The sequence below is a fragment of the Carcharodon carcharias genome, chromosome 1, assembly GCF_017639515.1.
Source record: "Carcharodon carcharias isolate sCarCar2 chromosome 1, sCarCar2.pri, whole genome shotgun sequence".
NCBI classification, from domain to species: Eukaryota; Metazoa; Chordata; class Chondrichthyes; order Lamniformes; family Lamnidae; genus Carcharodon; species Carcharodon carcharias.
Window position 1 is genome coordinate 143,867,509 of NC_054467.1, and position 15,392 is coordinate 143,882,900.

The 15,392-nt window shown below is 45.9% G+C and overlaps 1 protein-coding gene across 1 annotated transcript in view; it reads right to left on the reverse strand.

Annotated features, from left to right (window-relative positions):
* LOC121275419 (protein YIPF5-like) overlaps positions 1-3,855 on the reverse strand; it is a 66,671-nt gene extending 62,816 nt beyond the window's left edge. Inside the window, exon 1 of the mRNA XM_041183005.1 lies at positions 3,747-3,855. Within this exon, the coding sequence (XP_041038939.1) occupies positions 3,747-3,855 (109 nt within the window). The remainder of the gene's footprint in view (positions 1-3,746) is intronic.
* Between the last annotated feature and the right edge of the window lie 11,537 nt (positions 3,856-15,392).

A 15,392-nucleotide genomic window follows, 5' to 3' on the forward strand; every position in this document is an offset into this window, starting at 1 on the left:
TCTTAAATGCAATAAGCATTCATCCTTTAAATGACACACAAGAAACTTGCAATAATGCAGTTTTCCAATCAGGGTAAGTAAAGTTTATCAATAATGCTATGGAAGCCCTGTTGCTAACAATAACAGAGTGGAGGGGCAGATTGTATGAAGTTAATAGCCACTACCGTGTCACAAAGTTCCTGTTGCAATAGGCATGTATGGTGGATTTGATATGAGTTACTGTTGTCCCCAACTTTGGCACTACTGGAAGGATATCAAGAAGAGGATAGAACTGAGAGCTCTGCACAGGCAGGCCAATCTCATTATTAAGCATGACAAGCACTTCCAACAAGTAGGCATGTAATAAAACAAACAATTCAGATTGAAAGGTGCTAAACAGTAACATGAGGTTACCCAGATGCTGTCCTGGCATGATAAAACCAGCCTTTGCATGAATGAGGAGACTTCGGATATACAGGTTGCTTACAACTAGGAAGTGCTTGTGGTAACTTGTGTTCGCAGGAACAGGTTTGAGGGTTTATCTATAATAGGAATATGGATCTATTATTTGTGACAGAAAGGAAGCCTGGAAAAGGTATACAGCAGTGTTAATCTTCTTTTGTAGAAAAAGATGGCCCAGAATCATGATAAACAGATTCACACTAATAATGGCTCCGAACATTTGATGCCCTGCTTTCTTTTGCAGAGACAAAACAATTTTCTGTGTTTCTTAGTAGAATAGCATCATGAAAGCAGTTTTAGATAATATGGCCTAGATTTTCAACCTCCAGGCAAGTAGAGGGAGATGGGAAAATTCCAGGCATCTTGGGAGAAAGTGCCCACAAGGATGGGATTTTCATTATGGAGGAGGCGGGTTTGAGCTGGAGTCAGGTCAACTGACCTGGGAAAATGTTCAGAGGCAGCCACAGGGGCTGCTGGGTGTAGAGGCGAGTTTGTAAAATATCATTTTAAGGATGGATGCTAACTGCATTTAAGAAATACTATTCTGTAATAACGTATGTGTCCCCCCATTAGATAGCCTGCTGATTTCACACCGAAGCATATGTTTTAGCACACATATTAAATAATTAAATTGAGTGATAATGAGCTTCCTTTGTGCTACTCAAAATCAATCTTTGATGATTGCACTAATAGATTGCACTGCCTGAGAGTGTGGTGAAGGCAGGTTCAATTGAAGCTTTCAAGAGGGAATTGGATTATTATCTGAAAAGGAAGACTGTGCAAGGCTACAGGAAGAAGGTGGAAGAGTGTCATAAGGTAAATTGCTTATTCGAAGAGCCAGGACTTCATCCCAGTTAAAATAAATACAGAAAGGCCCTCTAGCCTCTACCCCACCCCCTCCCTATGCCCAATTCATGCAATCTCATACCCACCCCCTATGGCCCTTCATGCCCCCCATGCCAAGCTATGTCCTACCCAAACAACCTCTTTAACAATAAACTTTATTAAATTTGCAGCATCGATTAGAGATAGCTGTCAATCAAGCAATGTTTTTCTTGGGGCTCAGGTGTTTTAGTATTCTAATCGTAGCTGGGCTCTCAGCCAAGAATGTATAATGAGGCTTGGCTGAGAGCCCAGAAATCCATTAGCCTGTTGTAACACCTAAGTGCCAGGAAAACATAGCTTAATTGACAGCTCTGACTCTCTGAACTATGCTGTCTATTTCACAAGTATTTATTTTTAGAAGATAAAGGCCGGGATTTTCCAGCCCCGTTGTGGGCCGGACCCACCGCGGGCGAGGTGGTGCCCCAGCCAGAAATCCATTGACTTACGGCAGAACCAGAAGATCCCAGCAGCGGCGGTTGCAGAAAATCCCGCCCAAACAGTTTGCAATTTCAGCTATTGATATTTTAAAGGGTCTGCATGATTGAAACTTTTATAGGGCTGTAGTAAAAAGGAATTTTTTTAAGAAAGTGCAAAGTTATACATGAAAGACATTTTTTTCAAGTTTGTTTTACATATCCTACTGTCCCCGTATGATTCACTGGTTCTATAAGTATAGTGTATAGTGGGTGAATGGGCATGGAAGTGCCTGAGCTTGCATGGGGGAGCATGAGAAGCCACAGGGATTTTTTTAGGGAGGCATACCTTGGCATGGGAAATTCCCTTCCAAGAGGTCCCCTGATGCAGACTATGGTTCATGAGACCTCTGCAGTGCCGTGAATCATGACATGTTTAAAACCTGGCCTGACTCCAGAAAATTGTGGAGGACTAGAACATGTCTTATCTCCACAATGGAGTTGGCCAGGTCAGGAGTGCAGGGTACTGGACTGTGGCTCAATCCAGCCCAGACCCTTAAATGGCACTCCTGAAAATTGGAAACCCTGGGAATGGGGTTGGCAATCCCGGAAATGGGTCCCAGCCGCCATTTTTAAAGGGCCCCAGAGTCATTCCGACTCGGTGAAAATCTAGGCCTATGTATAAACATTGATTTATTATTCTTGATGGACAACTTCAAATTCAGTAACATAGTTGAGGTAATCTATATGGATTTTCAAAAGGCCTTTAGTAAGGTACCATGCAGTGGACATGTGACCAATGTCAGAACATGTTGCCTCAGGAAGCAAGCAGCATAATAGATGGAGGTCTTTAAGGTTATGAAAGGGTTTGATAGGATAGACACAGAGAAGATGCTTCCAATAGTGGAAGAGACCAAAAGTAGCAACCATAGAGATCTAAATCCAATACAGTATTCAGAAGTAACTTCTTTACCCAGAGGGCAGTTAGAATGCGGAACTCAGAAACACAAGGGATACTCTCAGACTTGTAGACATTTACAGCACAGAAGGAGGCCATTCAGCCCATTGTGTCCATGCCAGTCAACAAAGATCTAACTACAATAATCCCAATTTCCAGCACTTGGCCCATAGCCCTGGAGGCAATGGAAATGCAAGTGAATATCTCAATACTTCTTAAATGTTACAAGAGTTTCTGACTCAACCACCCTTTCAGGCAGTGAGTTCCAGATTCCCACCACCCTCTGGGTGAAAATAATTCTCTCCAATTCCCCTCTTAGCCTGCTACCTCTTACCTTAAATCTATGCCCCTGGTTATTGACCTCTCTACTAATGGAAAAAGTGCCTTTCTATTGACCCTATCTATGCCCTTCATCATCTTGTATACTTCTATTAGGTCCCCTCTCAACCTTCACTGCTCCAAGGAAAACAGCCCCAGCCTATTCAATCTTTCCTAATAGCTCAGACCCTCCAGCCCAGGCAGCATCCTGGTAAATTTCCTTTGCAACCTCTCCAATGCAATCACATCCTTCCTATAATGTGGTGACCAGAATTGCAATCAGTACCCCAGTTGTGGCCTATCCAGCATTTTATACAGTTTCAGCATAACTTCCCTGTTCTTGTATTCTATGCCTCAGCTAATAACAGCAAGTGTCCCAAATGCCTTCTTAACCACCTTACCTAACTGCCCTGCTACCTCCAGGGATCTTGGATATGCACACCAAGGTCCCTCTGATCTTCAGTACTTTCCAGGTTCCTACCATTCATAGAGTAATCCCTTGATTAGTTTGCCCTCCCCTATTTGAAGCAAATAGAATAATTGCATTTAAGGGAAGCTAGGTAAACAAATGTGGGAGAAAAGAATAGAAGGTGATGGGTTAGATGAAAAAGGGTGGTTGGAGGCTCATATGGCATGTAAAGAATGACATGAACCTGTCGGGCTGAATGGCCTGTATCAATGCAGTACCAAACTACGTAAAATTAGGTAACTATCTAAATTGTCTTACCTACTTGAATCTGGATTGCTGCTCCCTCCATAGTCATACATGGTTTGTTGTTGGTCATTAATATCATAATTTGATTGGTAAAAATCTGGATTAAACTGTTCAAAGGTAGACATTCTGAAAAAGTCCCTGGAAAACAGCGATAATATAATTAAATCTTCCCTGTCAAAATCAAATCTCATCAGCAGATTATCCTGGTAGGACCAAATATAAAACTCTCAATAGTTCAAGTAATCTTCCTCAGAGCTGGAAGATGTGAAATGGTAGTAAAATTATGGCCAGAATTTTCCTCTTGGCGTGCAAGGGTGGGCCCTGCACGCCGACGTGTAAGATGACGTGCAGTGACATCGGGCGAACGCCATCACGGTATTGAGCCGGGCGGGCGCACAATGTTCTCCGATGCACGCCCGCCCTTAATTAATCATGTACTTAAGGCCCTTGAGGCAGCAATTGTCTGCAATTTCTCAGGGCCCTGCGATCTTCAGGACGTCGCACGGGCGCAACAGGCAGGCAGGTAGCAGACATTTGTATAAACCTCATCCACGGGCGGGATAAGAGAGGTGAGTGGGGTCGCAAATGTTATCTGTCAGGTATTTAAGTGAAAAGTATTGATACTTGCCTGTGTGATCAGGAATACTTCAAAGCTCATACCAGCTGCTTGGACAGGAGTCTTCAGGTCAGCACTCTACAGTAAAGTTCATTTTTGGGGCCTGCAGCTTTCAGGAAGTCTTCCCTTAGCCTGGGAATGGGAGTTGTGCTCTCCACTGGAGGCACCTCCTCTGAGGAGGAAGGGAGGGCCAGAAGGGGGAGGAGGCCAGGAGTCCACATTCAACCTCCAGGGAGCCACCTTTGGGAGGAGAGGCGCAGGCACAAGGGGTGCAGAGCCAACAGGAAGTAAAAGGCGAAAGGGGCCAAAGAAGATGCCATTATCCTGCTACCAGCGTATACAGGCAGAGAAGCAGCTACGTCAATATGTCTGAGTTGCAGTGCCGAAGGAGGCTCCATCTCTCAAGGGAGACAGTCACCTCCATTTGTCAGATGATAGGCCCTGAGATCTTCACAAACTGTGTGGGTGGGCACCCCAAGCCAGTGGCAATAAATGTCAAGGCTGCCCTCAACTTCTATGCCTCTGGCTCTTTCCAGGGCTCAGTAGACGGTCTTTGCGGAGTCTCCCAATCAGCTGTCCACCCTTGTGTCAAGACAGATGCTCTGTTCAGGCATGCATTGACTTCCATCCACTACCGCTGGGACGATGCCAGCCAGACACAGCGAGCCAGAGGCTTTGCAGCAGTTGCTCGGATCCCCTGCATCCAGAGTGCAATCAACTGCACACATGTGGCCATAAAGGCACCAGCGGGCGAGCCTGATGCCTTCGTCAACAGGTAGGGCTTCCACTCCATGAATGTGCAGATAGTGTGTGATCACAGGATACATATTCCGCAAGTCTGTGCAAGGTACCTAGACAGCGCCCACGATGCTTACATCCTCAGACACTCCCAGGTGCTGAGGCACTTCAGTGCTCCAGCCCGGCTGGATGGATGGCTGCTGGGTGACATGGGCTATCCCCTCAGAAGGTGGCTCATGACAACTCTCCGCCATCCAAGAACAGAAGCTGAGCAGCGGTACAATAGGAGCCACGCCTCCATAAGGGCTGTGGTGGAGAGAACCATCGGTCTTCTCAAGATGCGCTTCCGATGCCTGGACCGCTCAGGGGGCACACTCCAGTACCCCCCCAGATTGTGTGTCATTGATAGTGGTTGCATGCTGCACTCTCCATAACCTGGCGCTGGAAAGGAGTGACACAGTGGACGAGAAAAATGTAGACACAGTTGCTCCGGATGCACACAATGAGTCCAGCAGTGGGTCCAAGGATGAACACGCACAGGAGAATACTGAGGGGGTAGGCGCTGACCCAGGCATACTCCATAGAGGAAGGGACACTCGGGAGGTTTTAATCCAGAGAACCTTCAGCTAGCACACCACAGATGGAACTTCAGCACACACCAGGGCTGCAGGCTCCATACTCGATTCCTGAGTGCTAAATCTGCCTGGATAGTAACATTAACTAAGGGCCTTATCAATAAAGCTCAATGTCAAACAACTCAATCATAACATCATGGCTTCCTGTCTACTTGCAGAAGTAAGGAATCATCCTGAGGCATGGCAACATGTCAAAATTTATTAAGAGAACAAATGTAACTTCATAAACCAAAAAAAAACGGTGTTGGACATCACACCAAGTCTTCCACAAAGTACCATGGGCCAACAAAAAAGCACCAGCGAGAAACCCGTGATGTGCCTAAACTGCCTTAAATTTACACTTACGCGTGGTATGTCTTGGTGCTGTCCCCGCGCTGGCACTGGCATCTGACACAACCTGCCCACTGTGCTGTCCTGTTGACCTCCATGATCTTGGCGGACATTCTCTGGCCCATGGAGCCTTTGATGGCCCCGCCTGGGAGGGAGTGGCCAGTGCCACAGCTGGCATCTCCCCAGTTGCTGCAGCCTCATCAGATGCCACGGTCACTGGCAGAAGGGCAGAGGAGCTGCTGCCCTCATCCGGAGCACCCTGACAGTAGCCCGCAGAGATGACAGGCAGCAACTGCACTGACGTGAGGTCGCTTCGGACCTCCCTGCTCACCGTAGAAGGATGGGCACCAAGCTTGGATAGTTGGAGTCCAAACAATCTCCCACACGGGCAATGACCAACTGAGGTTAATGCCGCTGTGAGGACTTGCAGGTCCAAGTGCAACCCCAGGAGGCCCTGATTGATCTCCTGGAGAACCTCTCCACGAGAGTTGCCACTCTCAACATGTAGGAAGCATGGTGCTTGATTATGAGGCTCATGGCATCGGTGATGCTCCACGTGGACACCTCAAGCACGGGCACCATGCCATGCATAGCCTCATGTATCTCCACCATATCGTCCCACATACCCTGCTGCACTTCCAGTGTTTGCTGCCTCACGGACGACTACAGAGGCACATCATCAGCCACTGAGCATGTGCCTGGTCCCCAGCAGTCCTCCGACTGCCTGCGTCCTGGGCACTCTCTGTCTTTGCCCACACCTCAAGCGAATGTGAAGTGCCCTCACCGCCGTGCCCCAGGACACTAGCCGAAGATCTAATTCCCACTGAAGTGCTAATATCTGTGCTGGTGCCTGTCTGGCTGAGATGGTGTGATACCGGTGAGTGGATTTCCTCTGGGACCTCAGATGTGTGAGGTGGGCCCTCTTCCTCCTCCTCCCAGCCCTGCTTCGGTGATGCTGAAAGGAAGAAAAAGGACATTTGATTAGTTACAGTGCAGAGACAATGTCAACTTGCATGCCGGTCCCCCAGATCATTATACGCTCATCCTTCCATAATTAACGGTCAACCCATGTGGCTAACTTCAATCACTGAGCATTCAGCAGTGCCATGGCTTTTGGGACATACATGATGACCTGAGTGCTCACCAAACATACCTCTCCGTGGCACCCCAGCCACCGGTAGACCTGGGCACATGGCGCCTCTCCAGATCCATGGCTTGCTGCTCAAAAGGTGTCAGGTTTGTCAAATGGGCCTGGCCCCCTCCAGTCCGCATCCACTCTGCGGAATTGTGCGCAGATTTCTCCTGAAAAGGAGAGAAGAGCATTGATTAGTCCAGCCTGTACCTGGATTCCCATCGCATCCCGGCCAACCTGCAGTGGGTCTGCACCGAAGTGCTGCTTTGGACTGCAGCAGAGTGCTTAAGTTGGAGTTTGGTAGCTGAGGGACTTTAAGGGTTAATTTCTATCTAAAGTCTAGTCTTTCTTTAATTTAGTAATTAACTAAAAGTTGCTGTTTGGGTTGGAAGAAAGTGAGTTTTAGGCCAGCTTTAAAATAGGGTCTATACAGGCTCTGCTTGCAGCTACAACTTGTTAAGTAGATAACTGGCTTAAACAGGTTTTCAAAGGGTAGATTCAGAGAGTATAAAAAGAGACCATCTTACAGCACTGACTTTGTCTGCACCGGAGTGCAGCTTTGGGCTGCAGTAGAGTGCTTAAGTTGGAGTTTGGTGACTGAGGGAGATTGGTGAGGAGGGAACGAGGTGACCCTTTGAGTACCATGAGTACGGTAGGGTAAGAATTTACTACTTTTATCACTTATAGTTTTTATGGTCTTATTTTATGGTTCATCATTTGTAAGGGCTATATTCTTTAACAACAAGGAGCAGGGAAGAAGGGCCCTAGAGTAATTGATATTATTTGATATTAAGTATCTTCCAAAGGGTTTAATTTATTTTAAAGGGGTAAAATCATAGCAGGAGAGCTCAAAGCCGTGCTGTGCGCCTCCTGCTCTATCTGGAAAGCCGGGAACATTTCTATGCCCAGGGCCAGTATGTGTCCAGGAAGTGTCTCCAGCTGCAGCTCCTGGAAGCCTGGGTTTCGGAACTGGAGCGGCAGCTGGGGACACTGTGGAGCAGCCACGAGATGGAGAGTATCGTGGATAGCATGTATGGAGAGGTGGTCACACTGTAGCTAAGAGTCCACAGGCAGGCAGGAAGGGAATGGGTTACCACCAAGCAGAGCAAGAGGACTAGGCAGGCAGTGCAAGAATCTCCTGTGGCTATTCCCCTGCAAACAGATATACCACTTTGGATACTGTTGGGGGGAATGGTCTCTCTGGGGAAAGCAGCAACAGCCAAATTTGTTGCACCATGGTTGGCTCCGCTGCACAGGGGAGGAGTAAAAAGTGTGGGAATGCAATAGTTACAGGGGATTAAATTGTAAGGGGAATAGATAGGCATTTCTGTGGCCGCAAACGAGACTCCAGGATGGTGTGTTGCTGTTGAAGGGTCACGAGGACTCAAAATGTCAACTGTGCTCTTCTCCGCCAATGCTGCCAGACCTGCTGAGTGTTTCTGTTTTTGTGTTGGTATGTTGCCCCCTGTGCAAGGGTCAAGGATGTCTCAGAACAGCTATAAGGCATTCTGAAGGGGGAGGGTGAACAGCCAGTGGTCATGGTACAAATTGGTGCAAACAAAATAGGTAAGAAAAGAGATGAGGTCCTAAAAGTAAGATATAGGGAGTTAGGAAGTAAGTTGAAAAGTAGGACCTCAAAGGCGGTGATCTCAGGGTTACTACCAGTGCCACGTGCTAGTCAGTGTAGAAATGGCAGGATAAATCGGATGAATACGTGGCTGAACAGATGGTGTGAGGGGGAGGGTTTCAGGTTCCAGGGAGCTTGGGACCACTGCTGGGGGAGGTGGGACTAGTACAAACTGGACAGGTTACACCTGGGCAGGACCGGGACAGATGTCCTGGGGGAATATTTGCTAGAGTGGTCGGGGAGGGTTTAAACTAAAATGGCAGGGGGATGGGAACCTATGAAAGGAGTCAGACGAAGGGGAATCAAGGACAAGAACAAAAGACAGAAAAGGGAATAAGAAAAGTGATAGGCAGAGAAATCAAGGGCAAGAATCAAACAGGGCCTCAGTGAAAAATAGTGGGAATGGAACAAGTAATGTTAAAAAGACAAGCCTTAAGGCTTTGTACCTTAATGCGAGGAGCATTCACAGTAAAAAGTGGATGAATTAAAAGCAAGTAGATGTAGATCTAAACAGGTATGATATAGTCGCGATTATGGAGACATGGCTGCAGGGTGACCAGGAATGGGAACTGAACGTCCAGGGGTATTCAGTATTTAGGAAGGGCAGACAAAAAGAAAAAAGTAGTAGAGTTGTATTGCTGTTTAAAGAGGAAATCAATGCAATAGTGAGGAAAGATATTAGCTCTGACAATGTGCAATCTGAATGGGTAGAGCTGAGAAACACTAAGGGGCAAAAATGTTAGTGGGGGTTGTATATAGACCCCCAAACTGTAGTGGTGATGTTGGGAATGGCATTAAACAGGAAATTAGAGATGCATGCAATAAAGGAACATCTGTAATTATGGGTGACTTAAATCTGCATATATATTGGGCAAATCAAATTAGTAACAATACCATACAGGAGGAATTCCTGGAGTGTATATGGGATGGTTTTCTGGACCAATATGTTGAGGAACCAAGTAGAGAAGAGGCCATCCGAGACTGGGTATTGTGTAATGAGAAAGGAATAACTGGCAATCTAATTGTGCGAGGCCCCTTCGGGCTGAGCGCCCATAATATGATAGAATTCTTCATCAAGATGGAGAGTGATGTAGTTGATTCTGATACTAGGATCCTGAATCTTAATAAAGGAAACTACAATGGTATGAGGTGTGAGTTGGCTATGATGGATTATGAAACATTACTTAAAGGGATGATGGTAGATAGGTAATGGCAAACATTCAAAGAGTGCATGGGTGAACTGGAATAAATGTTTATTCCTGTCTGGCGCAAAAGTAAAACAGGAAAGGTGGCCAAACCATGGCTTACAAGGAAAATTAGAGATAGTATTAGATCCAAGGAAGAGGCATACAAATTGGCCAGAAAAAACAACAGACCTGAGGATTGGGAGCAGTTTAGAATTCAGCAAAAGAGGACCAATGGATTGATTAAGAAGGGGAAAATACAGTATGAGAGTAAGCTTGCGGGGAATATGAAAACTGACTGTAAAAGTTTCTATTGGTTCGTGAACAGAAAAAGATTGGCGAAGACAAATGTAGGTTCCTTACAGTCAGAAACAGGGGAATTTAAAACAGGGAATAAAATAATGGCTGACCAACTAAATACATACTTTGATTTTACCTTCACAAAGGAGGACACAAATAACATACCAGAAATGTTGGGGAACACAGGGTTTAGTGAGAGGGAAGAACTGAAAGAAATCTGTATTAGTAAGGAAGTGGTGTTGGGGAAATTGATGGGATTGAAGGCCGATAAATCCCCAGGGCCTGATAACCTACATCCCAGAATACTTAAGGAAGTGGCCCTAGAAATAGTGGATGCATTGGTGGTCATCTTCCGAGATTGTATGGACTCTGGAACAGTTTCTGCAAGTTGGAGGGTAGCTAATGTAACCCCACTATTTAAAAAGCGAGGCAGGGAGAAAACAGTCAGACCAGAGGACCAATCAGCCTGACATCGGTAGTGGGGAAAATTCTAGAGTCCATTATAAAAGATTTAATAGCTGAGCACTTGGAAAACAGTGGCAGAATCAGACAGAGTTAGCATGGATTTACGAAAGGGAAATCATGCTTGACAAATCTAATGGAATTTTTCGAGGATTTAAGTGTTAGAGTTGGTGAGGGGGAGCCAGTGGATGTGGTTTATTTGGAGTTTCAGAAGGCTTTCAACAAAGTCCCACGTAAGAGATTAGCATGTAAAATTAAAGTGCATGGGATTGGGGGTAGTATATTGAGATGGATAGAAAACTGATTGGCAGACAGGAAACTGAGAGTAGGAATAAATGAGTCTTTTTCCAAATGGAAGGGAGTGACTAGTGGGCTACCACTGGGAACAGTGCTAGGACCCTAGCTATTCACAATGTACATTAATAATTTAGATGAGGGAACTACATGTAATATCTCCAAATTTGCAGATGACACAAAGCTGGATGGGAGGGTGAGCTGTGAAGAGGATGCAGAGATGCTTCAGGGTGATTTGGACAAGCCGAATGAGTGGACAAATGTATGGCAGATGCAGTATAATGTGGATAAATGTGAGGTTATCCACTTAGGTAGCAAAAACAGGAAGGCAGATTATTATCTGAATGGCTAACAATTGAGAGAGGGGAATGTGCAACGAGACCTGGATGACTTTGTATACCAGTTGCTGAAGATAAGCATGTAGGTGCAGCAGGCGGTAAAGAAGGCAAATGGTATGTTGACCTTCATAGCGACAGGATTCGAGTACAGGAGCAGGGGTGTCTTGCTGCAACTATACAGGGCCTTGGTGAGACCACAACTGGAATATTGTGTGCAGTTTTGGTCTCCTTATCTGAAGAAGGACGTTGTTGCTATAGAGGGAGTGCAGCGAAGGTTTACCAGACTCATTCCTGGGATGGCAGGGCTGACATACGAGGAGAGACAGAGTTGGTTAGGATTATATTTGCTGGACTTCAGAAGAATGAGGAGGGATCTCATAGAAACTTATAAAACTCTAACGGGACTAGACAGGGTAGATGCAGGAAGGATGTTCCCGATGGTGGGCGAGTCCAGAACCAGGGGTCACAGTCTGAGGATATGGGGCAGACCATTTAGGACTGAGATGAGGAGAAATTTCTTCACCCAGAAAGTGATGAGCCTGTGGAATTCACTACCACAAAAAGTAGTTGAGGCCAAAACATTGTATGTTTTCAAGAAGGAGTTAGCAATAGCTCTTGGGGTGAAAGACATTAAAGGATATGGGGAGAAAGCGGGAGCAGGCTATTGAGTTGGATGATCAACCATGATCATAATGAATGGCGGAGCAGGCTCGAAGGGCCGAATGGCCTACTCCTGCTCCTAGTTTCTACGTTTCCATGTTAACCCAGCCAGAGTGGGACATTGCAGGACTCCAGCTCTTCGTCACCCTACAGCTACCGCACACTCACCCAAACAAGCCAGGGCTGACCCTGCACACCCCCCACCACCACCCACCACCCCCCCCCACCCCCCCGCCACCCCCACCACATTGCCCAAATGCTGCCTCCTTCACATGTGGCACCACAAGATGTAACTTTGCTAAGCAAGGAGGCACAAACACGTGGAGTGCAAAGACCAGCAGATGGATTGGTGCCCCGCCAAGTGGAAGCTCCCCTCCCAGCATGTTAGCACCCTGACTTCGAATTACTTTGCAGTTCCAGCACTCTGCCTCGGTGCAGATCCTTGACTTTCAACCCCATTCTATACTCTGGGTGTCAGTGTCACACATGCTGCAGATGCAGAACACATCCTAGCTCAACCCTCTCAGGGTGATCTAGACATGGGCAATATCTGCTGCCCCACCCAGCGAGGGATACATGCCGTGAGGGATTCAATGACATTTCTGTACTCAAGTTGCAGGGGCAGGGGCGGGAGAAAGGGTGACGGCTGCATTAAGTGACCTCAGCCAACATGGTGCTCACCCTTCCTGAGCACAGGAGGTTGTTGCATCTTTTACGGCACTAGGCCCATATGCGCCACACCACATCATGGGAGCTCACACTCTCGGCTACCTCCTCCCATGCATGTTTGGTCAGGTGGAGAGGCCTCTGCCTCCCTTCCCTCACAATCAGGACCTCCTGACATGCTGTCACCTCATCCAGGAGAGCAGCTAGGTACTTATCCGAGAAGCAGGGGGCACACTGCCCCTATGGCCTACCCTCCAGAGTTGTCTGATGCACAGTAGCCCTCTGCTGTGCTTTTCTCCTGGCCATTGTCAGCAGCCTTGCAAAGTCTGCTAGGCCTTCTTTTAAACAAGCTGCTAGGTCGCCATTGGACCCGCTGGTCTGTTCACACCCGCTGCCGCCTGCCCACTCCTGCTATCCTTGGGAGTTGAGAAATACATTGGGCGGGCTTTAATCGGCCTACCTGCGTAAAATGGTGGCGCGGACCTGATGACGGGCGGTGATCGGGTACCTGCCCGCCAGCACCCGCTCCCGCTTGGCCTGCCCAACATGGGAAGAATTTGCCCATTTGTTACCAATCAGGTGACTCTCCTAATATTCTTTACTCACACTCACTGCAAGAATCAACTTTCATAGGCAAGCCCACATTTTCTATGAACTGAAACTATCTTACGCACTAAATAGCTGCAATGATATACTTTAGGACAATCTTCCCTTGTGCTACTAAACTACACACCATAAGCAAAACAGATTCCTTGTAGATCCTTCTAATATCTGATAGGTAAGAAAACACCATGTTGACAGACCATACAGCTCAGGCTAAGACTATTCATATTTAAACATTAATTGAAAAACAATTATGGGGCGCAGAGTCATGTTTCTGATATTCTCTCCCAATAGGTGGGGGCTCTGTGCCATGAGGACAAACTTGTAAAACTACACCTATAATATTTATCTTTTTATGATTGTGGAAGATCAGATATTTGCCCTATTTCAAATAACAAAAAGGAAATAAAAACAGAAAATGCTGGAGATACTCAGCAGATTAGGCAACATCTGTGGAAAGAGATGAAATGAATATTCAGTGAACTTTCAGCAGAACTCTATTTCTCCCTCCACAGATGCTGACTGACCTGATGAGTATTTACAGCATTTTTTGCTTTTATTTCAAATTTCCATAATCTACAATAGCAAAAAAGAAGCATGACTAAAAACACTGATTACAGTTACCAAATGCTTCATTTGGAATTACTATGAGGAGAATAAGTACTCCATAACACTTATTAAATTTTCAGTGGTGATTATCTGACCATTTGCAGTTAATTGGTAGGAAATACTTTGTTAGTGATAACATAATCAATCTTTTGGCCTATATAGCCTAGAATATCAGAGTTTGAAAGATATTAGTCCAAGGTATTTCGCAAAATTCTTTTTCTATGGAATGCTGTTTCAATCTATTCCTTTACTTGGACTGTTATAACAATAACCTTGTGAAGTGGAAAATCTTCGGCAAACAAAGTGAAACAAGGGCAATACTTGAATAAAACCAGTGGATGATCATAACGAAGCTGCCCATCGATATGAAATAAATCCCTGCCTTCACCCTCTCCGATGTGTAATGTCAGTCTGACAACATCCTATTTATGGCTTTCCATACCCAATTCCACTATTAGGGATGGATAACAAATGCTGGCCTTGCCAGCAACACACATTCCACGAAAGAGTAAAAAAAAATCTCATTTTGACCTTCAACATATTCTTTTCCTAACTGCAACATTTTTCATCACCTTATTCAAAGGGAGGAGATTTTTAACCATATAACAGAGATGTTTATTGTAATTTTGCTGCAATGTGCTCCGTTATTGCATACAGGTCACTACTTTTCATTCTTTCAAGGTTGGTTAGTCCATCCTCTCAGCTGACACCCAACATCCTTCTTGCAAATTATGTTTCAAAAGCTTCCAATCTCCGCTTCCCCACTTCAGCATTAGCAAGCACTCGGCAATGAAGAACAATTGTCTGAATACGAGCCTCCTACATTCTGTATTTCACAGACTATAATGAATCTTTTGTCCTCAATTGTGGACTGCAAAATCGCTAATGTAACCCCCCTGTTTAAGAAGGGAGTGAGGCAAAAGACGGGAAATTACAGGCTGATGAGCCTGACCTCAGTCGATGGTAAGATTTTAGAGTCCCTTATTAAGGATGAGATTTCAGAATACTTGGAAGTGCATGGTAAAATCGGGCATAGTCAGCATGGTTTCATCAAGGGGAGGTCATGTCTGACAAATCTGTTAGAATTCTTTGAGGAGGTAACGAGCAGGTTAGACAAAGGAGAGCCAATGGATGTTATCTACTTGGACTTCCAGAAGGCCTTTGACAAGGTGCTGCACAGGAGGTTGCTCAGTAAGATAAGAGCCCATGGTGTTAGAGGCAAGGTACTAGCATGGATAGAAGATTGGCTGCCTGGCAGGAGGCAGAGAGTGGGATAAGGGGATCCTTCTCAGGATGACTGTTGACTAGTGGAGTTCCGCAGGGGTCAGTGTTGGGACCACAACTTTTCACTTTATACATTAATGATCTAGATGAAGGAACTGAGGGCATCCTGGCTAAGTTTGCAGATGATACAAAGATAGATGGAGGGACAGGTAGTATTGAGGAGATGGGGAGGCTTCAGAAGGAT